The following is a 26,125-nucleotide window of genomic DNA, read 5'->3' as shown; positions in this document are numbered from 1 at the left end:
TAGATTGTTTAGGAAATGTTCGACACTTGTACAAAATTTGTATACAGCGGAACCGGTACGATCTTCCTAGGACCAACCAACAGATGAGACACTTATACCTTCTATACCAAAACATGACATTATGTCAGAAACGCATCATCTCCTCTGACAACTGCGGATGTGACATCTCCTGTTTTTTATTATTTAAAGCCCTGCCCCTGTGAGCAAAGGTATGCGTGTGCCTGCAAAGATGTATATTACTTTGTTGTATTGCTCATCTTCTTGATTCATATCACTGAAAACTGACTTGAGTGTTGAAGTGAACTAGATGGGGCACCCCCTGATCGCCTCTCTAACACTTTGTTTCCCTTTTCTTGTCTTTTAGTAACCTTGCAAGAACTATTGACTAACGACCTTCTTGTACTATCGATTCCCTCTTCCGGGCTTTTATTGGAAGTTCAACGATTCAGTCAACTTAGAGAGCAACTCATCTCCTTCCTCCTCCTGGTCATGGGAACTTGGTCAACACTAGCAACACCTCACCTATAGTCTAGATTTTGTTGATTTCAGACATGATTATTTATATAATAGCAATTATTATTTCATAGCTACTATAATAATTATAATTTCATAATTGTTACAATGTGAATATTTTTGAATATGTCAAATCTATCTAACGTTGTATTTAATACATGTGGCAGGAGATAATAATATTGAATACTGTATTTGAGGACAACCCTATTATTTTATTGAGTTGATGGCAAGATGAGATGCCTCTTTGATGATTCCGAAAGAATGAGATGACCTTTTGATTTTTATGTGTTTTTTAATCCAGGTATCCAACTATTCTAGCCGAATAATCCTGAAGGTGACTAGCTCAACTCCATAAAAGTTTTCCACCGACCACTTAGATAAATCGAGAAGTACTAACAGAGGTCCATTCAAACAACCAATATTCTTATGGTTGTTGTCCCATTGAAGAAAAATTCTTATATTGTGTCGTAGTTGAGATACCCCAGGGGTTAATCACTTGGAAGGTTTAACTACTTCATCGTAATTCCAAAGACTTTCTTTTAAGTTATTTATTTTTTAGTTGGTATTAGTTATTTATCTTACGTCAATTAATCCTGAAGTGATCTGCTCGATTTTATAAAAGGTTTCACTCATTATTAGAGTAAATTAGAAATTAGTCTAATAGTTTTTAGATTAATTGTTCATGGAAAAAAATCTATTTATTGATTTATTAAAATTGAGATTTGAATTTTAAATATTTAGAAAATTAAAAAGACGCCCCGCATCATCGTCCTGGTTTTTTTTAATATTTACTAAGCCTTATAAGTGTATTTAATGACATAATTTTTAAATAAATAAAACATTAAAGCGATTAGCAAAGTGATTTTGACTGCTACCAAACGGTCGTCGTTCACATGACCCGTTGACTAGAATGGACTGCTTGCACATGCCGCTTCGCTTTAAACAGCGACGGGGACTCGGATCCTGTAACAAATTTCATACCTCCGCCGCGGGCAATGGGCGACCCGCCTATCGCAACCGCTCGTACCTCCCTGGTCCCACAAGGCATCTTTACTTTTTGGTGGGCCCGTTTCTCGAACCTGGACGGGATCCCTACAAGAGGCGGGCCCCGTTGCCACCGTCGGTGACTGCGGAGACCACGTGCGGTGTTGCTTACTTGCTTCTTCCTTCTCCTGATTCGGATCCGATGCAAGTCACGCTGCAAAATAACATGGCACAATATCTATCACTCTTCAATTAGGCCGCAAAAGCAAGAGTTTCGACTTTCCATCGGCAATGCAGCCGTATCATGTGATGGGGCTTGCATTTAATCCGGAGGCCTCCGAATTCGGGTATCCTCTCACCGAATAAATTAAACTGCATTTCCGATTTTGCCCCTCCTGGCTGCTGTTGCCCCAATTAGATCGAGGAAAGAGTGCGAAAGCAGAGGGGAAGGAAGGGAGCGGGAGAGATCTCGTCGCGCCGATGGCTCCTCCGCCGCCCAATTACGAGTTCCAAGAATGGTGGAACAAGGAGCGCCTCAAGGCCCATGGCTTCCTCTCGCCCTCCGCGCCTCATTCGCCGCTGCCGGCCACCGCGGCCGGGTACGCCTCCTTCGATTCCACCGCCGTCGAGATCGGTACGCCCACCACCCCTGCCGACGGCGGCAAGTTCCGCGGACGCAGCCCCCGTCAGCTGTCCTGGTTCCTCCTCCTCCGCCTCCTCGGCTCGGCTCTCCTCCTCGCCTCCCTCCCCTCTCGTCTCTTCGGCCTCCTCCGCACTGCAGCCCGGCGGATCTCCACACTCACCCACCGGCCCGCCCCCGCCTCGCGTCTCTACCGCCTTATCCGAGGCTTCCTCGTCCTAGCCATCCTCCTCCTCGTCCTCGAGCTGATCGCTTATTTCAAGGGTTGGCACTTCAACCCCCCGTCATATGCCTCGTCCGCCGAGGCCCTGGAGTTCATCTACGCCAACTGGCTCATGATCAGGGTGACGTACCTCGCGCCTCCGGTACAGGCGTTGGCCAACATGTGCATTGTGTTATTTCTTGTGCAGTCGGTGGATCGGCTCGTCTTGACGATTGGCTGCTTCTATATTAGACTCCGAGGCTTGAAGCCCGTCTCATTGGTCGAGTATGGAAGTGCGGGGGATTTGGAAGGTGCAAACACGATCAATGTTGATGAGTATCCGATGGTTCTGCTCCAGATCCCGATGTGCAACGAGCGAGAAGTAAGTTGATATAGGTTCCTTCCTCCCGTCGCTCTGATTATCTTCCAAATTATGCATCTTTTCCATTTATCTCGCTCTTATATTTTTCCTTTTCATTCACATTTCTTTGTTATATTTATTTATTGTTCTTTTAACTTTCTTCCTTGGTTGAGAACTTGGTATATGCACACACACATGAAGATTACTGTGCATAGAAAATGGCCAACAATCTATAAGAGTTCGGCACTCATGGATAAATATTCTCTTTTCGATTAGCACACCACTGCTTATTACCATACCTTAAGCAGTGCAAATCAGTGATCTTCAAAAATTGTTTAGTGTATTAAATGACGATCTTTATTTATTCAACAAAATTGCAAGATCAATCACCAAACGGACAAAACTTCGGTTTAACATTTTATTGATCACTGATACGTCCTATCAAGTTGCTTAAATTAAATGAAAATGATCAGTTTACCCAAGTGTATATTTTAAGATAATGTGATGTTCTAGATTTTGTCCATCATTATACTTTTCGTTAAATTTTAATCTAATTTTCCCATTATATATTGCTCTCCTAATTTGTTTTATAACACAAAACTTCATTTTAATTGCTTCATGATTCACCCTCCTTGATGTATGAAGGGAAGTTATGAAATGAAGTTAATGAACCATCCAAAATTTTTGTTTTAATGAGGTATAACTTGTTTTTTTCACTACTATACTTTTCTTCCAAGTAATAGAATATTTAATTATTGCTTAAACTTTTATACTTTATATGCCATCTTTTTCTTGTGTATCTGTGTGCTGATTGCTCTTGTTGTTCCTTCATATCTTTTAATTTTTGTATCCATTAATTGCATAGCCTGGTTATTTGGTTATTTCTCCAAGACTTATCTACTTGATATGTTTTGTGACTTCAGCTAATGTTGCACTTGTTCTCAACTAACCATCTGCTAGTATCAAGAAAGAATTTGGAAGTTCGCTTAGAGATCACAGAGTGATTTGTAGTGAGCATAAGTGTAGTTGACAATTATCCTGCTGAATGCACACTTTTAGCTAATATGATATCTTTAAATTTTAAAGTTTAAACACATGTCAACACAAATATTATCTGATTCTGAATGGTATTACTTCTGGAAGATATCTATAGGCACCAAAACTGTACTTAAGGCAGCTAAAAGTTTTAAAATTTTCCTTGTGCCATGTGACATCTGAATAAGTGTTTAGTAAATTTTGTTTTGTATCTAAATAATGAGATTAAAGTTTATGAAAACTGGAAATATTGTCATATCTTTTGAGCATTCATTTATATGCCTTCCGAAAATTTCTAGGGAGATATCTTCTATGGCAAATTGTTCCGGTGACAGTTTAAGTCATTGGATCATAGTAGATGGTCTCTCCAAGTATATGCCTTTCAAATTTTTCTAGGGCATATATCTTCAATGTTATTGTGAGGATGAAAGTTTAGGTCATTGGATCATAGTAGTTGGTTTTAGATCCATGAATTGATAAATGTGAACTTAACACAATTTGTTTAATTTAATATGTTAGCCAACTAAACATGACATAATCTTTACATGGGTGGCATGGCATGACCCACCTATTATGTAGATCAACTGTTTGATGAATACACTATTATGCCTAACCCATACCGACAAAGTTATATGCCAAGTCACAGGTGCACTGCAAAGACTTCTCTGTTGACTCACAAAAATTGTGATGTGGTCATAATGAAATAATCCTGGTGGCACTTGAAGGCCTGACCTCAATTTTTAAGTCTTCTGATATCAATAAAAAAAACTAAAAAAAATATAATAAAGAAAGAAAGAAGATAGTATAGTAGTTTCTCTCACCATTGCCAGTCTGATCATGCAAGTTGTTTAGCTTATACTCAACTCCAATTTACATCTTTTGTTAGAATGGTTTAATACTCAACAACCATCCTTGAACCGGACCTCTGAAATATTGCATACTGAAAGCCATATCAGGGTTCATAAGATATACGAGTATTGCCTTGATTCTTATTAAAAAAGTAATCTATCTTATAACATTTTAATGCTTGCTATTAGAAATTCAAACTACTCTGTAATGTTCAAGGAAATATTTGAAGATTATTATTCCTCTTTCTTCCATTTGTTAATGGAATGCTCTTCGCTGTGTGCCTTTCTTATGTCTTATTCTAGTTGTATTAAATCCAAATTTGACTCATGTTTATTTGTATTTTTTTGTACCATTTGCATGCCCTTGGAATCCAGAATGTTGTGGCCATAATTATCAAAATTGATTACAACAAATGTTCTAACTTCTTAAGAAGAATGTCTATTATAGGTCATTACATATCCAATTATTAATAACGCAATATACAAATAGTGACATTTATTAATATGAAATTAATGAATATAAATTATAATGGATAATAGGATCATTGTGTAGATTCTCAATGACAATAAATTTTCAATAGTTTTTTTTAGTAAAAATGTCATTATTTAATGTTATAGGATGTAGTTGGACCCATCGTTGTGTTCAAATTGTTTTGTTAGTTGAAGAAAGGGTGGATTTAGTTGAAGGAAGGGAAGTCTTGCGGTCATTGTTGATTGAGTGAGGTATTACTTTCTCTCTGATCTACAATAATAAATAGAAAGATAGGTGAGACATTGAGTCTAAATAGTGATGATAAGGTTGAACTAGTAATTCTTGATTTTGTATTGGATCTTGAATAATGGTGAGATTAGATAATTTAATAAGCTGAAGACTCTCTCCTTCCCATCTTTGGTTCTCTAAGAATTAAGCTGGGATTAATAGGAAGGCTAGATCGATCAAATTTTTCATGGCTTTCTCAAGTTGACTAGATTTTAATAAGGTAACTTTTTTTCTCCTAAATTATGCATTTTGGATAAGAAAGCAAATGCGGATGTTCTTAGCCTGCTAGTTCTTTTTTCTAATCATGTATTATAATCATCATTTTTAAGCTTAGTAGATTAAAGACAGAATATATGGAATTTAAATTTAGCAATATTAGAAGTAATGAAACAATTGTTAAGATAGGAGAGGACGAGTTGCCTGGAACCAAGAGATTTAAATATTTAGGATCATTTTTACAAAATGATGGAGGGATTGAGAGAGACGTCTTATATAGAATACAAGCAGGATGGGTGAAATGGAGGGGAACGTCGGGTGTTTTATGTGACCGTAAAGTACCTCTTAAACTTAAAGGTAAGTTCTATAAAACTGCAGTTAGACCTGCTATGTTATATGGAGCTGAATGTTGGGTTATGACTCGAGCACATGAGCATAACATGAGAGTTGCAGAGATGAGGATGTTAAGGTGGATGTGTGGACATACGAAGATGGACAAAATAAGGAATGAGAGCATTAGAGAAAAAGTCGGAGTTGCATCTATTGAGGACAAACTCTGAGAGACACGTTTAAGATGGTACGGACATGTACTTAGACGACCAATAAATGCTCCAGTTAGGCGATGTGAAATTATGATAAATATGCATATCAAACGAGGAAGAGGAAGACCAAAAAAACACTTGGTTAGCAACAATAAAACAAGATAAAATTGATTTAAATATAGATGATGATATAATAGGAGATAGAGCTCAATGACGTAAAAGGATTCATATAGCCGACCCCACCTAGTGGGAAAAGGCTTGATTGTTGTTGTTGTTTTTGTTGTTGTGTATCATCATCAAACTCAAGTTGTGTTTGCCCCAGCTATTTGAGTTGGCTAAATGAGTATTATCCTTTAGTGAGCTGGAGCTCTATGCAAAATTATATCACTAGTATAAAATTAAAGTAATTAAATATTTTTATTACATTGACTAATTTAACCTATATATAACAAGTTTTTATCTGTTATAAGCATTTTTTCCTTTTCCATAGTATATATGTGTTTATGAATATTCATTACTTTAAATACAAGAAACTGCCAGTTATTTTGTTGAAAAGGGTGGATAGTACATTTGTTTACGATGATTAGTTCAATCCTGAAACAGGTTTACCAACAATCAATAGCAGCAGTTTGCATCCAGGATTGGCCAAGGGAGAGAATGCTAGTTCAAGTATTAGATGATTCTGATGATGTGGAAGTCCAACGTCTTATAAACACTGAAGTGCAAAAATGGCAGCAGAAAGGTGTACATATCATATATAGGCACCGCCTTATTCGCACAGGCTACAAAGCTGGGAACCTAAAATCTGCCATGAACTGTGATTATGTGAAGGATTATGAATTTGTCGCAATATTTGATGCAGATTTTCAGCCAGCACCTGATTTCTTAAGAAAGACAATCCCACATTTTAAGGTATCATTTTTCTTCCTCATCTGATGAGTAGAAAACAACATTTCTGCTAAGTTGGAGAATATCATGGTTGAGAAGTGACGACATGATTTAACCTGAATTCATGCTTTGAAACAAGAACACGATTTTATCATGCTTTTCCCGGCCATGTAAATTCTAGAAAGTCATCATTGGCTTTAGCAAACAGACATATGTCTAGGATCGAAAACAGTGCTGGGGGTGGGTGAATACGCACATCACTTTTTCACTTTTTTAGAAAATACGAGAGATAACGCAATGGAATTAAAAGAATATAGAACTAATGCTAAGAGTAAGACACTTTGTTTTTACTTGATTCACAACCTAACGATTGCAAGGTCCGCACTCGCTGAGTACTTTCGTTGGACAATTTATTGATAGAAGTACAAGAAACTCGGATTACAAATGATGAAATGCAACTAATAATAAATGAACAATTTTACTTACAACTCGGAAAAAATGTAGACTTGGAGTTGTTGTTGGAGTAATGTTTCGGTGTCGTAGCGGAGGTCTGAAGCAGCATGAGCGTTGTTTGAGCATAGAAGAATGATGTCTGAGCTATTGGTCGAAGTCTTCTTTTATAGGGCATTCTGGATGCTTGGATCCCTTCCAGACACCTAGAGTCGACCTAATTTGATTCTACTCCGTCTGCAATTATCCACCTTTTGGGCGCTTGGGTCGTTGATGTGACTACACCTCGACGAACCTCTATCCAAGTCGTCTTTATCCATTCTCGGACGCCTGGATCCCTTCTAGGCGCTTGGAGTCTGATGTGTGCTAGCCAACTAAGGTATGCCACCTTAACTGCTTTAGTGGTTGGATTCAGGTATTCTGGGCATCTGGATCCTTTATGATTGTCAGACCTCTGGGCGCTTGGATCCATTCCAGGTGCCGGAATGCCTTAAACTTCAGCTTTGATTTCCTGCATCACAGAGTTAGCACAACAGACATAATATGAAATATAAATATAAAAATATTTTAGACAGTCTCGGGACTGTCCGGTCCTAACCTTTGGATGTCGCTGAAATCCTAAGTTGGACCGATGCCTTTTGTTCCCTCAACGGGGAACACATCCTTATCTACTCCTCTTAGAAGAGTTTACATGTTGCTAAACATCTGGTCTTCCTCACTTGTTTGGACTTTTGCTCAACATCTAATCTTGACCTTCGGGACTTCCCACTAGACATCCGATCCTCGATTCTTCTAAACTTCTGCTTGGCGTCTACAACTCTAAGGTTGCTTGTCTAGTGTCCTCGACCCCTAGGACTTCTGTCCGATGTCCTCGATCTACCAAGACTTCTGTCCAGTCCACAATTCACTTGACCAAAACTTCTTTGCCTAGTCTCGACTAGGATTTTCTTGCATACTTAGTTAAGCGTGTTAGATCACAATAATTATTAACTTTGAACATTTGCCAATATCAAAATATATGTTTGATGAACTAGTGTTTTCAGCATCAACAATCTCTCTTTTTGATTTATGGTAAGTTAGTTCAAAGTTAAGTAAAACATAGCATTTTAAAGACGAATTTTAATAAAAAAAAACTTTTCAAAATAAAAAGTTTGAGTTTAGTTTTTTAAATGTTAAATGCTTTTGACTTTTTAAAGTAAGGAAATTTTAAAAGATGTAAGGAAATTTAAAAAAATGCTCTCCTTAATTTAACATTCTCCCCTCAAAAGCTTGAAAGCATATTTTGAAAATTTTAAAAGTATATTTTCAAAATCTATATTTTGAAAATCTATTTTATCTTAGAAATCAATTATCTTTAACCTTTCTATCTCACTTTGTCATATTCAAAAAGTTTGATAGGAGGAAAAAGTAAAGTTTGAAAAAAATATTTTAAAATCAAAACATAGGTATTTTCAAAACATTTAATTTTGAAAATTTGCAATTTTTTTTTGAAGAAAATTACTTGTTTTTTTTTTAAATGTCACTCAATTTGTTGAAGAAAAATTAATGATTTATTTTATTCAAATAATAGAATTTAGCAAAAAAACTTATGCATGAAAACAATTAATCAAAATGCCCTTTTATTCCAAGTTAGCAATTAAAGAATGATTTTCTTATAGTCCAAGCATGATTAAAAAAAATATTTAGTAATTTTAAAAAATAAAATGTAAAAATACTTCATCTATTTTCCGTAAAGAAATGTCTAATCTTTAGCTACTAACTAACTACCAAAATATTGTAGTTTTCACTTGGTTAGTCAAGTTAAGTAAAAATGTTCAACTAGTGATTACTTGATGGTATTTTTAGTCCAGATTTATGATATATACTAATATAAGTATCTGAAATCCAAGCTTGATCCTAAACATCTCACACCATTCTAATTTTTTTTAATACACAAGTAAAGTAATTCTAATGTGCTTGTAAGATGTTGACGGCTTAAATGTATAGGTTCATGCTTTCTAGGGGAAACCTAGGCTAAGTCCAATTTATTTTGAAAAATGTAAAAATGAAAACAAAATCCCTAAAAAAAATAGTTTTATACTTTCAATTTTGAAGAAGATAGTTTTGAAAAACAAGGTTTTTTAAAACACAAGGTTGAAAATATCTTATTCTACTGAAATTTTTATTAGAAATGTATAAGTCAACCATCATGAGCATAAGTTAAAGTCAAACTCAAGCTAAAAAGCGAAAACAAAGTCAACTACAGTCAAAAAGTCTGTAGCTAAAAAAAATACAAATCGGTCTGAAGACATAAAATCTGGCAGTCTACTGTGAAGATGGTGGATGGGAGATCTGAGTTCCAAGATTTATCAGCTGGAGGTATTGAGTCTGCTTCTCCCCCAAGGCTATGAATCTTTTGTCGGAGACCAGTGGCAGACTCCTAAGGCTAGTGACTTTGTCCTCTAAAGTAGGTGGAGCCAGGGGTGGAGGAAGCTAAAGAAGATCAGCAAGAAGATCAGGTAGGTCCTCTACTGGGGTTGGATCTGGGTTAGGATGAGGTTGATCCTCTGAGTCAGGTTGATGCTAGTCCTCTCTCTTCTATGACATGACTCCCTCATCATCTATATGAACACTAGCCAAAGAAAGGTTTCTAACACCTTCTATGTCATAACCTATTTAGGTTTTTGACATCACATAAGGTGACATCGAAACCTAGTGATGCTAAAAGTGAAGTCAAAATGTGGTAGTAAGGCATGTGAATCCTCTGCTAGTGCTAATACTGGTCGAGTAAATGATGACATAAAACATATATAAACTAATATATCTATGTTAAGCTTATGACATAATGCATTAAGTAGAAAAGAATGAAATGATTGCATCATGACAATATTTCTACTAGTCAGGGCAGAATGTACAGAACTAGTACCCTATATAAAACGTAGTCCTGAATTCGGAGTGTAACGGATCGCAATTGGTCATAGTGGTTACTCTCTCTCCTCCGAAAAAATATGAGTATATTGTATCTAGCCTAATATGGGAGTAGGGATCACCAAATGGTAAGTCTCTAGAAGGGTAACATAGAAAGGTGCATGATAAGGGTTTAAGTGCTAAATGCTCTCTAATGATGGTGGGGGACAGTGTAAAGTGCCTATCGGCTATCCTAGTGGTGTAGGTGAGGTCATCGACTCGAACCAAGTTATTGTATAGTTTAGCACACAAACCTTTGTTAATTGAATTGGAACAATAAACTATGTTCTATAGATTATAATACTCAATTAACTCAACAGATGTATCTAGAGTGAAGAGGCATATATGATATGGACAGAAACCAGTCCTAAGTTCCTCTGTAAGAAATCTAGGATCAATACTAGGGGTTTGAGAGGTGCCAATATTAGAGTTCTTTCTCTTAACCCTATTAATAATAATTGAAAGATTAAAAATATTAAATTTTGAATTAGTTTGAGTTAGGAGTATTACCGAGGCATTTTTCGGATGATTATGTAAGAAATGATGACCTCAAAAGCGGAGTAGGCTTAAGATTTAGGAAGAAAACAAAGGGTAATATTCTGTTTGGGCGCCCGGAGCTGAAGCTCCGGGTGCCTTATATAGGCAAAATATGGGTGCTTGGAGACAGTTCCAGGCGTTGTATAGGAGGCATTTTGGGGCGCATGGAAGTGAACCATGCCCTTATTCCTAAAACTATGGGCGGTTTAACAAAACCGTAGGCGAGTTTGTTTAGCAGCGATGTGGGGCGCACCTGGATTGAATCCAGGCGGCTTGTTTTAGGCGAGTCAGGGCGCCTATATTATTTACAGGCGCCTCGAGTGTGTTGATTAAATTCATGGTTTTAGGTTAATTAAGTTAATTTTAATTTTAATTAGGTTTTGTTTAAGTTTATTTAAATTTTAATTAAGTTGGTTTTAATTTTAATTAAGTTTAGTTTAAATTAATAAAGTTAGATTAATTTATTTTTAACTAATTAAGTTAGATATTAAATTAAATTTGGATTACTTACTTTAATTAATTAGTTTGGGTTATTAATTATGTAAATTTTGGATTAATTAATTAAATAGGTGTTAACTAAGCTTTAAGTTAGTTGAAGGTTAGTTTATATTTAATTAATTTAAGGTTAATTTAATGTTAATTTGGGGTTTACTTTTAATTTAGGTTTACTTAATTTAAGGTTAATTTAATTTAGGTTTAATTAATTTAAGTTTGATTTAATGTTAATTTGGGGTTAATTTAATTTTAATTAAGGTTAATTTAAAGTTAATTTGGGTTTAATTAATTTAAGGTTAATTTAATTTAGGTTTAATTAATTTTTGGTTAATTTAAAGTTAATTAATTGATTTAATTAATTTAAGCTTGATTAATTGAAGTTTAATTGAGCTAATATTCAATTTGATCTAAGTCCATCTCACTATTTTCTAGATTTTCAAACAGGAACCTTATATGTTTTGTGAAATGATTGTTAATTTTATCTTTATTGATTTAATTTGAAATTTATGGATTGATTGACATTTGAGTTAAATTCAGGTTTAACAATTAGTCAATTAAGTGCACATTTTAAAAATTGGTTTCCAGGCTGGGCGAGGCACAGAGCTTTCTTGGATATCAGAGCAACGACCATTTTTAGACAAAGCTTTTTTAAGAAATCATAACTTAATGTTCTTTTTGAAAAATCCTAGTCTAACTAGTCTAGGATGTGACGAGGTAGTTTCGGTTAGTTTTATTTAGCTAAGTAGATCAAATAGGGTACGCTTTACACTACATGACTCCTAAACTAAGTTTTCCTAACATACTATCATCTCGTCCCACCCTAGTACTAGGTTGATCATGTCTCAGTCAAGCCTAAGTCCTTATCTAAACATTCTATGTTAACAAAAAATAGGCAAGTAAATAAAGTGGTAAATCAAACAAACATGCAGTAATAATTTTTCTATTGGCTCCGCCGAATCATAATCTCGATAAGGTCTATCTAGATAATGAATTTGACCCTTGGGAATCTAATATTGATTTGTTCCAACTTGATTAATCAAGTTTGATTTAGAGACCCATGCTTGGACTTGGTTTGTAGTAGTTCGATTAACAATTGATAAATATGATTTGAAACGTGACTTAACCTTATATCATAGTTCGGATCGATTGTATATGGCTCTTTATTTTTTAAGAATTATATTAAAAGTTTTAGAACTCAAAGTAAACCGTTCCAATGAATCCTTATGTTCTGACTTGAGTTTTCAATGTGGAATTTTCTTCCTCAAATTGTTGGACTTGAGTTGAAATTCCACTTTGAACTGATTCAGTCAAAGGACTTGGGTTAATCTCCTCCTTAAGGGTTTTTACTTCCTTTTGGAATGACTTGATCCGGACGTTAGACTTGGCTAACTTACGAGTTAAATATGAAATCATGTTATAAAATTTATCTACTAAAGCAGTACTTACAGCGGTGTTGGAACCTTCTGAACCGGATACGGATTCGTGGCTTAACTTGAACTTGGCTTCGGATTTAGTCTCGGACTCGGTGTCGATCACTTGCTATGATGCTGGTAATGCAAGGATGCCTTCTTGGGCTTGCTTTTCTTCGTCCGAGTCTTCCGACGAAGATTCGTCCCACGTAGCTTGCAGCGCCTTCTTTCTTCTTTGCTTCTTAGCGTCTTTCAGATTTGAACACTCCGACTTAAAATGCCCCTTCTGGTTGCACTTGTAACATGTAAGGTCTAACTTGCTTTTTTTGGGAGTCTGGCTTGGTTTGACTAGTTGCCCTTCGTTTGGATCACCTTCTTGATTTCGCGTTTGGTGAAGCCTCTTTTTTTCTTGTACAATTTCTGAACTAGATTGACTTGTTCAGCGGTGATCTCGTTGTCGTCTTCGGAGTCCGATTCGTCTTCGGACTTGGGCTTGAATCGGGAGTGATACTTTTGTTCCTTCATCTTGATTTTTCCTGCTAGCAAAGCAATTTCTTTCTCGATTTGGAGTGTATTAGTTTGCTCATGCAATTCAAATTCGAAAAATAACTCATCTAGTCTAAGAATTGAAAGATCCTTGGAAACCTTGTAAACATCTACCATAAATGCCACAAGGTATTCCTAGGAAAAACATTGAGAGTGTATGTTATTACATCGCGATTCTCCGCCTTTTGTCTGATTGAGTGAAAGTCATTGAGTAGATCTTGAATTCGGGCATGCAACTGATTTGTTGATTCTCCTTTTTGCATTTTAATATTATACAGTTTATTGAAAATTAAATCTCTTTTACTTTGGCATCGGAAGTTCTCTCATGTAATTTGATTAACTTCTCTTAAAGGTCTTTGGCACTTTTGAAGTGTCTGATCCGGTTCAGCTCTTTTCTAGCTAGGTTGCATTGTAGGGTCACCTTAGCATTCACCCCGATTTTCTTCATCATGTGTGGAACCCGTTCTCGCATCCTATCGGTATTCCGTTTCTGTCGAGCAGTAGTGCAAACCCAGTTTGAATGATGATTCACATTTCCACTTGGGTATTTAGGTGGAACTTCATCTAGCCTTTAGTCGAAGTCCTCGTCGGAAAAAAGAGGCAGGCGATACTGAAGCCTTCTTAATGGACCATGAAAACAAATCTTGCAAAGAAAAAAAACAAATGGAGAAACTTGTACCAAGACTTTGTCTTGGATTAGTAGTGCGGGAGAAGAGTAATGCGAGAACGAAATTAACTCGAGTGTTGTTGCACTAACTTCGAAAAACAAAAAACCATGAGCGAGAAAAAGGATTAGAAGTGGTGATTGCACCGATTCTGATTGACACACTGGAAAAATGAAAACAACGAAAAATTCTTGAGAAGGTGGTTGCACCAGTTCAAAGTGTTCCCGCTTTGATATCAATTGTAGGTTCGAAACCAACACTAGAGGGGGTGGTGAATAGCGCGTATTGCTTTTTCACTTTTTTCGAAAAACACGAGAGATAATGCAACGGAATTAAAAGAAAACGGAAACAATATTAAGACACTTTGTTTTTACTTGGTTTGTAGCCCTATGGTCCGCACTCGCTGAGTGTTTTCGTTTGACAATTCACTAATAGATTCGTCAAGTACAAGAAACTCCGATTACAAATGATGAAATGCAACTAATAATAAATGAACAATTTTACCGATAACTTGGAAAGAATGTAGACTTGACGTTGTTGTTGGAGTAGCGTTTCAGTGTCGTAGTGAAGGTTTGGAGCAACACGAGCGTTGTTTGAGCATAGAAGAATGGTGTATGAGCTACTGGTTGTCGAAGCCTTCTTTTATAGGGCATTCTGGGTGCTTAGATCCCTTTCGGGCACCTTTTGTCGATCTGATCCGATCTGACTTCATTGGTGAGTATCCACCTTCTAGGCACCTTGATTCCTTCTAGACACCTGGGCCGTTGATGCGGTTGCACCTTGACGAACCTCTATCCAAGTCATCTCTATCCATTCTCCAGCACTTGGATCCCTTCCAGGCACTTGGAATATGACGTGTGCCGACCAACCAGGGTATGCCAACTTAGCTGCTTGTGTGGCTGGATTCTGGTCATTCCGGGCACCTGGATCCTTTTCGGGCGACCTAGACACATTCCGAGCGTTTGGAATGCCTTAATTTCAGTTTTGATTTCCTGCATTGCAGAGTTAGCACAACCTACATAATATGAAATATAAGTACAAAAATGTCTTAGAAAGTCTTGGACTGTCCGGTCCTGACTTTCAAATTTCGTTGAAATCCTAGGTCAGACCAATGTCTACATTTTCTTTAACGGGAAATGCGTCTTCACATACTCCTTTCAAGAGAGTTTAACTAGTTGCCAAACATCTAGTTCTCCTGACCTGTTTGGATTTTTGTTTTGATCTTGACCTTCGGGACTTCCCGCTTAACGTCCGATCCTCGATCCGTCTAGACTTTTGCCTGATGTCTATGACTTCTAGGGCTTCCCGTCTAGTATCCTCGACCATTTCTGTCTGACGTCCTCGATCTACCAAGACTTTTGCCCAGTTCACTCAATCAGGACTTCTTTGCTCAATCCACTTGACCATGACTCGTTGCCCAATCCACTTGACAAGGAATTCTTTGCCTAGCCTCAACTAGGACTTTTCTACACACTTAGTTAAGCTTGTTAGATCACAATAACTCTTAATTTTGAACCTTTGTCAATATTGAAACATAAGTTGGATTATCTAGTGCTTTCAACACCAACATTATGCACCTTGAAATATTTGTGAATAGTTCTCAGACCTCCAAAATGTCGATATCTCAAAGGCTAAGTTTAACAACTTTTTTCAATGAGCATGTAGCCTTAATGGTAGATGATTGCAACTTTGTCCTGATTTTATTTCTTCTTGAATATTTTCTGTAGGGTAATGATGATGTAGCACTTGTACAAGCTAGATGGTCCTTTGTAAACAAGGATGAAAACCTTCTCACAAGGCTGCAGAACATAAATTTGTCTTTCCATTTTGAGGTTGAACAACAAGTCAATGGAATATTTATCAATTTCTTTGGCTTCAATGGAACAGCTGGAGTATGGAGAATAAAAGCTCTTGAAGAGTCTGGTGGCTGGTTAGAGAGAACCACTGTTGAGGACATGGACATTGCCGTCCGTGCTCACCTTTGTGGTTGGAAATTTGTTTTTCTCAATGATGTCAAGGTTCCTTAAAGTTCAAATTTTTTTTCATATTTATTTTAATTTGTTTTTGTGTGAATTTTTATTGACAATGTATTTCATTCAAATTGATTGTGCAGTGTCTTTGTGAACTGCCAGAATCCTACGAGGCTTATAAGAAACAGCAACACCGGTGGCATTCAGGCCCAATGCAGCTGTTTCGTTTGTGTTTCTTTGACATCCTTCATGCGAAGGTGAGGTCTAGTCCAGTATCTGTAAACAAGGACTTGAAATGACCAATTTTATTTAAAATTTTGAACTGATGTTGCTTCTCTATATGACAGGTAAGTCTCTTTAAGAAGGCTAACTTAATTTTTCTTTTCTTCCTTTTGAGGAAGCTGATCTTGCCATTCTACTCGTTTACTCTGTTCTGTATCATACTCCCTTTGTCGATGTTCCTGCCAGAAGCTCATTTGCCAGCGTGGGTTGTCTGTTATGTACCTGGTATAATGTCTGTTATGAGCATACTTCCAGCACCAAAGTCATTCCCATTTATAGTACCATACCTTCTTTTCGAGAATACAATGTCTGTGACCAAATTCCATGCTATGATATCTGGACTTTTCAAATTTGGAAGTTCATACGAATGGATAGTTACTAAGAAGTTAGGAAGGTCATCAGAAGCAGATTTGGTCGCATACATCCAAAAAGATCCCGAGCCTATTGTAGAAAGTAGCATCCACAGGTCATCCTCGGAGTCTGGTCTTACTGAGTTAAATAAACTGGACGTCACTAAGAAGGCAGGGAAAGCCAAGATGAATCGCCTATACCGGAAGGAGCTTGCTCTTGCTATTATTTTGTTAATTGCTTCTGTACGAAGTTTATTGTCTGCACAGGGGATTCATTTCTATTTCTTGTTGTTTCAAGGAATCACTTTCCTTGCTGTTGGATTAGATCTCATTGGAGAGCAGGTAAGCTAAGCCTTGTTGCCTCGCTCGGTCTATGCCAAAAGGAATTCCAAGCAGCAATCTCGTGTCATTCACAACTCCTGGCTTGACAAAGCATGATCGAAGTCACTGATGGAAAATCTTATCTTGACTATCAAGGAGTCCACGACGGGATCAATTGCTTTAAGCTATTCATTCTTTCAAATCTTCATTTTGTATATTTCACTTCAGAAAAAGCCCTGCTGATGCTACCGAGTGGATCAATAGTCGTCCTCTGCTCCACTAGGAAGGTTGTAGAAGGGCCAACATATTCATTAGGTTTTCTTTCGTCCCATCCCCTTTTGTTTGTTATTTACTATTCAGATGGAGATACGTAGTCGATTTTTTGTTGGAAGTGGCTTATATTTATTCATATGACTCAACAATCAGACTTAGCAAGATAGAATCATTTGTGACGTCTAGCTGTATTCGTTCGCAATAAACTTGTAAGAATTAAGAGACCGAAGTGGCTTCCATTTTTCCAAATCATTGTACCGTTCCTCTACTTTTTTCAAGAAACTTGTAAGAATTAAGAGACTGCAATGCATTTGTCCTATCTTTGTTGAATGGGAGTGGAAAAAGGCCCTATCTTGATCCTCTGCTGGTTGTCAACATTTATTGGAGCAAAAGATCGATTGTTCCTCTACTTAGGTAGCAGAAACTTGCAAGACTGCAATGCATTTGTCCTATCTCTGTTGAATGGGAGTGGTAAAAGGCCCTATCTTGATCATCGACGGCTGGCTAAAATGTCATTGTAGACACTGGCCATTGTTGGCGGGAGGTGGCTGAGGATTGTCGAACATCTTAGAACATTGTTGTCGGTCGCTTATCGCTTGCCTATTGTTACAAGCTTCTCAATTTGGAACCAAGATGAGATTAGAAAAGATGATAATGGATGGATTTTCTCATCCTCTCGTTCTCCCTTTTCATTCTTTGTAGCATAATTCTGTCTCTTTTCTCACTTCCTCTCCCTTTTCTCTCTATTCTTTCTTTCATTTTCTATCCCCCCAAATAAGTATCTTCGAATTGGATGCCTTTTATTTCGTCTTCCCCATTGCAAAAATGGTCAACTGACAAGAAACTCTTTCAAAAATCTCAAAATATATATATCTAAAGAAAGAGAAACTATACCATGGACTTCTCCTCGATGAAGTGCTTGTGCAAGACGCATGACCTACATCTTTCCCCGCTCGATACGGTAAAACCCCATCAAAAACAACCATGACACTTGCATAAAGTTCTTCTACTTGGACTTGAAGCTATGCCTCGAATTTTTTAAATGCCTATCAATTTGATTTGGTGCAAGGTGGAAATTAGATTAATTAATTCTTAAGTTAATATAATTTATAAGAAATATTCAAGTTGGAAAATATAGGAGAAAAGAATAGTATTCAAGGTGCATTCTCCCTTGTTTATCTTGATCGAGGGAACGAGATAGGCTGACATCATTCTCACTAGGATAGACACTAGTGCAGTGACGAACATAATCCCCTTCAATCTAGACTCATTTGAGGCAATCTTAGATAGACCAATTTCAAGATTTTCAATTTGATCTATCATTGAAACTTCTTCAGAATCCTCTTTAGATTCTTCAGGATCCTCCTCTGGATCGTTCTCAAATTCTTCAGGATCTTCCTCTAGGAACTCATGGTGAAGTAGCTCCACACACAACTGTGCATATAAGGTTCTTCCTTCGGAGAGCCTCCATATCTAGCGTGCTACCATCTTAGGATTCTCCGGTAGTGAAGGAATCAACACCCAGATCCTGTAATTATCCAGGATTGGAAACTCTTCTTATTTAAGTTTCCAGGATTGATAATCATCCGTGTCAACTTTAAATTTAAATTAAATAAGTTAGTACAAAACCAGCTTTATTTAATTTATATAGGCATGGAACCAACATTATTAATCAAGAAAAACAAATCTTCTTGATTTTCAAGAGTCTAAATCGACTGATCCATTTGATCGGTTGATTGGGAATCCAGATCCTTAGCTCTGTCTAATGTCCTCATTAGAACTAATCTAACTGGACTAGGATTTCTTATCTATGTTCTATTAATCTAAGCTCATTTAAGTCAATCTCAGACTTATTGATCAAACTCAGGTCCATTTGATCAATCCAATGTTTATTGGATTAAGTTTGACCCGTTAGAACAAATCTAATCATTTTGATTAAACCAACTTATGTAATCAAAATTATCCCAATTAATTTAATAATAAACCAAACTAGTTAAACTAATGAATGATTTGAACTAGATCTAGGTATCATTAAATCAAATTGGTCTGCTTAAATCATCTAATTATTTAAATTAGACCTGTGTTTGATTGGACAAGTTGGTCTCATTCAATTTTCAATTAATTGAACCCTAAATTAATTAAATATGTATTTATTAATTAATAATACATTTCATTATGTATTTAATTAATTAATAAATATATTTAATTTAATTTTACATATGCATGGTTTCACGAGTTTCTTTTTTTTTTTTTGTTGCACTGTGCTTCATCAAAACGAAACACTGTTTATCGTGTTTTTGAATCGATTAAAATTTCATTCAATCAATTCAATTTAATCGAATCAATTGATCTAATCGATTAAGAATTCAATCGATACAGCTTTGTCATTTCAATCGATGAAGCTGTCATTTGAATCGATTAAAATTATTTTAATCGATTAGTTAATCGATTAAACTTCTTCTCTGCCGTGACTGCAACTTTCTCTTCTTCTGCCACGACGAACGAGGTTGCCATGACTGTCGATTGTCGGCCTCTCGACGTGGTCGTCGACACTCTCTGACCACGGAAGCCGATAGCTAATAACCTCTCAGGGCTCGACAACTGTGGAAGATAACTGTGGTAGATCACGACCCAGTCGCGATCTCGCCTGCCGAAGGCGACTGAGAGATTTTCATTTCGACAAAGAGACCAGTTTCATGCTTAGGCATCACTCTGATACCATTGTTGACAGTTCTAAGCATGGAAAATAGTAAACATGAAAACTGTAAACACTTACAGCGATCTCTCGCAAATCTACAATCGACGCTGGTAAGATTTGTTAACGGAAGAATGATCACAGAATCAGAAAGCTCTTCATAGTTCACAAACCAAATCCCTCTTGCGAGATTGGATAAACCAATCTTGAATATTCTTCTATCCTCTTACAATCTTGTGCACATGGACAAACCTTGCACAGTGACCTTGTCCGATATGAGTCTAACCCTTTCTCAACCTTGCACATAGCAAGTCCCCTCTTCTCATCTTTTTCTTTTGCTTGGACGCATATTTATATTGAGTAAGATAATTCTTCCTCTTCCTCCATTAATGGAGGAAATAAATGGACTAGAAGATGAAGGGGAAGGGGTGCTCTTTCATCTTCCAACAGATCCCGCATCCAATTTGAGTTTTTCCCCAATAATCAAGCATTTTTTTGCATCATTTTTCCATGAAGGGAAGAATGAACATATGACGAAGGAGATCAAAAGTCATGCATGGATTTCTGGCCTCTCTTAATTATCCTCTTCTTGATTGGAGAGGGAAGTTTCTTCCATGTAGCTGCTGCATTCTTTGCCTTTCGCCATCCCTTCTTGCATGACGCTTTCACCTTCTTCATGAGATGCTTTAGCTCCTTGGCATTGTCCTTTATCTCATTCATCTCCCCCATTTCACTTAAAAAGGTCAATGAAATATGAAGAATGAAAGAGGAGAAGAGATTGACTTTCCTCACTTTGATTCTCCTTTTGTTCCTCTTTATTCTCATTGGATTAGTTGATTTCGGTGTGTCTTGTTATGAATGAAGGGCTTGAGATGGGGGTGCCAGTGGAGTATTTTTCTAGAATACAAGAAAAAGGTTAAGTAGAGAAGAACTTGACAAAATATGACTAGTGCAATGCTAACCAAGAAAAAATAATTTCATTTTCTATTGTTTTTTATAATTCATATGTTTAAGTTTTTTTTATATGATCCCTTCCTTTTTTTTTATAATGATCTTTATTTTTAGTCTTTAACCTTCTCAAATAATACTAAAATATTATAATGTAATCTAAATATTAACTCTTTGTTTATTGTTATTTCTAGGTTAATTTGTGACTTCTCCAAATAAATTTATTTTTTCTCGATTTGTTCCATCACCCTACCCAATGAATTATTCAAATTTTTTTCAATAAAATAGTTAGACTTTGATATATTTTAATCATTTTTGTTATCCAACTCACTCGTCCATGAACACCTAGTATTATTTAATTTTTTTTTTAGGATTTAGGTTTAGGTTATATGCTAAAGGAAGTACAAAATTAAAAAAAAAAAACAAATTAACATTAAGTGCATATGAATTGCCCATGGATGGATGAGAAGTAACAAATCTCATATTTTTCTGACTACAAGTGTCTTTTATGGATGTAAAATGTGATAACACTCACACCAACGATAAGATGAAAGGAGATAAATAAGATAGTGAATGACTTCTTATGTGGAAGGATTACTTGTCAAAACTGTAACTTGAACCCTTGCCTATCGATAAGTCTATCATTTGAATACCAACTCGATAAGTCTATCATTTGAATATCAACTCAATTACACTTTGAGGACGTACAAGTGTCTTTTATAAATAGTAAATGAGTTGCTAATCATAATTTAGTGCTTATATTTGCACAAACAAGAAATAAATATTTTCCAATTGCATTCTTGTAACGGACTATTCTTAAATTTTTCTTGTTTTTTTTTTAAAAAATGAAGCCAAGAAAGGAGAAAAATATGGATTTAAAGTAATTTCAAGATGGTATTTCAATCACATGTATCACCTTTTTTTGCCATCCTTTTATTTGTTAATAGTTCCATTTCATTTTTTTTATTTAGGAACTATATAATAATAGTATTTTAATAAAGTACACTTTATTTAAATGAGGTTAATTTGTATCAATCAAGCATATTCAAACATAAAAAGAAGAGTTTATGCCCCTAAATAAAATATGAATATGGTTAAAGAAAAGGAAATGTTATTCTATGAAATTAAGAATATGTCATGTTAGCATTTTTTGGTAATGCCCCTTGATCCGGTGGTAAGGCCGGGGGGTCCTCATGAGGAAAAGGTCAACGATACGTGAAGGTCAACAGTCAAAGGGGGGGTCCACCCCATGGGCTCGACGAGCGGGCGGGACATGCCGATCACTAGGCAATGACCTTCATCCGAGAGAACAACCATCTGGCCGTGAGTCCAGATTTCCAATGAAGAAGATCATATGGCCGAGCGGATAGTCCGCTCGGCCGCGGTGCAAAGCAAGAGTAAAGGCCGAGCAGTCTGCCCGCTCGGCCAGGGTGTCAGGCTACGAGAGCCGAGCAGGCAACGACCCTGAACCTTCCCGGACGGACGACCACCTATGCCAGATCAAAGGCGAATGTTCTGGCTGAGCGGCTTGATGGTTGATCCGGAAAGAGGAAGTCAAAAAGTGTGGAACAGCGGGGACGTCATCTTAGTAACCCCTGTTGCTGACAACAGGCATGTTCGAGGACCAGGCCATACTCAGTATCGTACGACAAAGGGTTCTGCTGTCCCATCAGGGAGACGCTCAAACTGTAGCAGTATGGCGTCAGACATGCTCTTCTGACAAGCCCATGCTGTGGTACGGTATATGACACGTGTACACCTCGGTTTGTGTGCACCAAGCTCCCGTAGCTTTATATAAGAGCCCTTAGACTTCACCGGAGGTATGAAATCTATGATCCCGGGAGCCACTTTCTTATTTTTCGTCTGCCTGACTTGAGCGTCGGAGGGTCGTCGCCGGTAACCCTTTCCCGGCTCGACTTCTTTGCAGGTTCGCCAGAGCTCCATACGGGCAGTCAGATAGCCATGTCATCGGTTGGGAGAGCGCTACGTGCCCAGCGTCCGTTGATTCAGCATTCGGACAGGATCAATTTGGCGCAGTCTGTGGGAACGCTCCTGCATCCGATCGGAAGCAATGGACGAAGCTGGACGACAGCACTCGGTGATGTTCTCCACAGAGGAGCTCGATGCTCTGATTGAGACACGAGCAGCTAAGCTCGTAGAACAGAGGCAGAAGTCGCAAGCCGAGCGGATTGAGCAGCAAGCAACATCAGCATCAGGAGGCCGAGCGGAAGCACCGCAGGCCACAGTTCCATTTCATCGGGCCCTATTCCGCACTCCTCCTGAAGCCGCAGCAGTTAATCGTGATCGGGGATCTTCATCAGATGAAGTACCAAGACGAGATAGCAGAAAAGGCAAGGTCCCCCGAGCGGACGTCTCTCCCGAGTGGATCAACCGTCAATTCTCAGAGGTCATCCTGCGGGATCCTCTACCAAAGCACTATGTACCCCCGGCGATCGGTGAATACAACGGAACCACTGACCGGGACGATCATTTGAGTAAGTTCGACAACACCGCTACTCTTCATCAATACACAGATGGAGTGAAGTGTTGGGTTTTCCTTACCACCCTCTCGGGATCGGCTCAACGGTGGTTTCGGAGGCTTCCGGACGGATCCATCACAAGTTTCAAAGACTTCCGAACGGCCTTCCTCCACCATTTTGCAAGCAGTCGGCGCTACCAGAAGACCAGCGTCAGCTTATTCGCTATCAAGCAAGAGCCCAGAGAGTCGCTCAGAGCTTATATCCAGCGATTCAACCAGGTGGCCATGGACATTCCAACAGCCACCTCCGAGACAATGATGAACGCATTTACGCAAGGCCTCGTGGACAGGGACTTTTTCCGCTCACTCATTTGGAAGCCGCCCCGGGACTACGACCATATGCTACACCGGGCCAACGAATACATCAATGTGGAGGAGGCCCAAGCGGCCTGAAGGAAGGAAACTCCAACCGAGCGGGCGCCCATTGCCGAGCGGAAGCAGCACATTGCTCATCAACCGCCCAGAGGACCGCGAGTTGAAGCAACTCGCCCCCTGCAACATGTAAGATCCCACGCCATTCATGAAGTGTCTCCCGAGCGGCCCAAGCCTAAAAAGAAATGGACGCCTATGTTCTGCTCATTCCACCGGACGGACACGCACAATACAAGAGATTGTCGAAGACTTCCCCTGATCGCTCACCCCGTTCCCCGGAGTGGCGGTCGTCGATCGCCATCATCAGACAGGCGACAGAGACCTCGGGAAGCCGATCGGATGATGTCCGACAGGCGACAAAGACAGACTCCTGAGCGGCACCATACTCCGAGGCGTGAGGACAATCCCCGGAGGTCTAGGGAGCAGCCTAGGCCGTCGGCTCGGGAAGAAGAAAATAGAAACAACACCTCCCGAGGCGAAATCAACATTATTGCTGGCGGGCCGACCGGAGGCGACTCCAACAGGGCAAGGAAGGCGAGCGTCAGACAGCTATAGATCCATGCGGTCGGCTGCAACCAGGAAAGGGCGAGCGGACCCGAAAGCAGCTTCGGGCCCCGGGATTTTGAGGGAGTTGAAGTGCCGCATGACGATGCTCTCCTCATCAAAGCGGTAATAGCCAACTACACTATTCACCGTATTTTTATTGATACAGGAAGCTCGGTCAATATCATATTTAAAAAGGTCTTCGACCAACTACAAAATGATCGAGCCGAGCTGCTGCCCATGACAACCCCCCTCTACGGGTTTATGGGCAATGAAGTTCTGCCGGTCGGACAGATCCGGCTGGCTATTTCGCTGGGAGAAGAGCCGCTCAGGAGAACGCGGACAGCAAACTTCGTCGTCGTCGACTCTCCCTCAGCATACAACGTCATTTTGGGGCGACCGGCGCTCAGCGAGTTCCGAGCGGCCGTCTCCACCTTCCACCAGAAAATCAAGTTCCTGGTGGAAGATAAAGTGGGAGAAGTACGGGGAGACCAGCTAGCAGCTCGGCGATGCTACGTCGAGATGGTCCGAGCTAAAGCAAATTCCGCTCGGAAAGCGCCCCGGATCGAGGTAAACGCCATAACCGATAAACCACCCTCTTTGGTGTATGAAGAAAAAGAGGAAGTGCAGATTCATCCGACCCGACCGGAGGCCACCACGTTCGTTGCGGCCGATCTGGAGGCGAGCCAGAAAGAGGAAGTGATCAAATGCCTCCAGAGAAACTGTGATGTCTTCGTCTGGTCGACGCACGAGCTGCCCGAAATTTCGTCGAGTATAGCGCAGCACGAGCTCCACGTCCGACCGGACACTCGGCCGGTGAAGCAGAGAAAAAGGGATTTCAGCGCTGAACAGAATGTCATCATCCGAGCGGAGGTTGAGAAGCTCCTGGAGGCCGGCCATATACGCGAGGTCTAGTTCCCGAGTTGGCTGGCGAACGTAGTATTAGTCTCCAAGCCGGGCAACAAGTGGAGGGTGTGCATAGATTTTCGGGATCTCAACAAAGCTTGCCCGAAGGATTTTTATCCTCTGCCTCGGATCGATCAACTGGTGGACTCCACAGCTGGCTGCGAGTTGATATGTATGCTCGACGCTTATCAAAGCTATCATCAAGTGCTGCTCGCCCGAGAAGATCAGGAGAAAGTTAGCTTCGTTACAGCCAACGGTACTTACTGCTACAATGTGATGTCGTTCGGACTGAAGAACGCTGGAGCAACTTACCAGCGCTTGATGAACAAAGTGTTCAAGGAGCAGATCGGACGCAATTTGGAAGTATACGTGGACGATATTCTCATCAAATCCGTCCGATCGGCAGATCTCTTTAAAGACATGGAGGAGACTTTCCGAACGCTGAGGAGGTATGGAGTTAAGCTCAACCCTCAGAAGTGTCTGTTCGGAGCAAAAGGCAGGCGTTTCTTGGGCTACATAGTGACCGAGCGGGGCATCGAGGCAAATCCCAACAAGGTGAAAGCATTACAAGATATGCCGCCTCCAAGAAATCTGAGGGAAGTACAGCGCTTGACCGGTCGGATAACAGCATTGTCCAGATTCATCTCAAAGACGACCGATCGGAGTCTCCTGTTTTTTAAAATCTTGCACAAGGCTACCAAGTTCCATTGGGATGAAGGATGCGATCGGGCGTTTGAAGAACTGAAAGCATATCTTAATTCTCTGCCTGTGTTAGCCAAGCCAACTGTGGGTGAGCCGCTCTGTATTTACTTATCTTCGACCTAGCAAGCAGTGGGCTCGGCATTAGTGAGGGTGAGCGGAGAAGAACCTGTGTATTTCTTAAGTCATA

The 26,125-nt window shown here is 39.0% G+C and overlaps 1 protein-coding gene across 2 annotated transcripts; it reads left to right on the top strand.

Moving 5' to 3' along the window:
* Window positions 1–1,897: 1,897 nt before the first annotated feature.
* LOC122008553 (probable xyloglucan glycosyltransferase 6) lies at window positions 1,898–17,593 on the top strand. 2 transcript variants are annotated; one of them, XM_042564315.1, is made up of 5 exons: window positions 1,898–2,721; window positions 6,705–7,013; window positions 15,765–16,055; window positions 16,151–16,264; window positions 16,409–17,593. In XM_042564315.1, exons 1-5 carry the CDS (start codon window positions 1,978–1,980, stop codon window positions 16,988–16,990), a joined length of 2,040 nt encoding a protein of 679 aa, XP_042420249.1. In that variant the 5' UTR covers window positions 1,898–1,977; the 3' UTR covers window positions 16,991–17,593. The 2 variants fall into 2 exon arrangements, with proteins under 2 accessions (XP_042420249.1, XP_042420248.1); XM_042564314.1 differs by having other exon boundaries at window positions 16,355–17,593.
* Window positions 17,594–26,125: the final 8,532 nt, after the last annotated feature.

The sequence above is a fragment of the Zingiber officinale genome, chromosome 8A, assembly GCF_018446385.1.
Source record: "Zingiber officinale cultivar Zhangliang chromosome 8A, Zo_v1.1, whole genome shotgun sequence".
Lineage (NCBI taxonomy): Eukaryota > Viridiplantae > Streptophyta > Magnoliopsida > Zingiberales > Zingiberaceae > Zingiber > Zingiber officinale.
The sequence above is the reverse complement of the archived record's forward strand: the minus strand, read 5'-3'. Positions and strand labels throughout refer to the sequence as shown.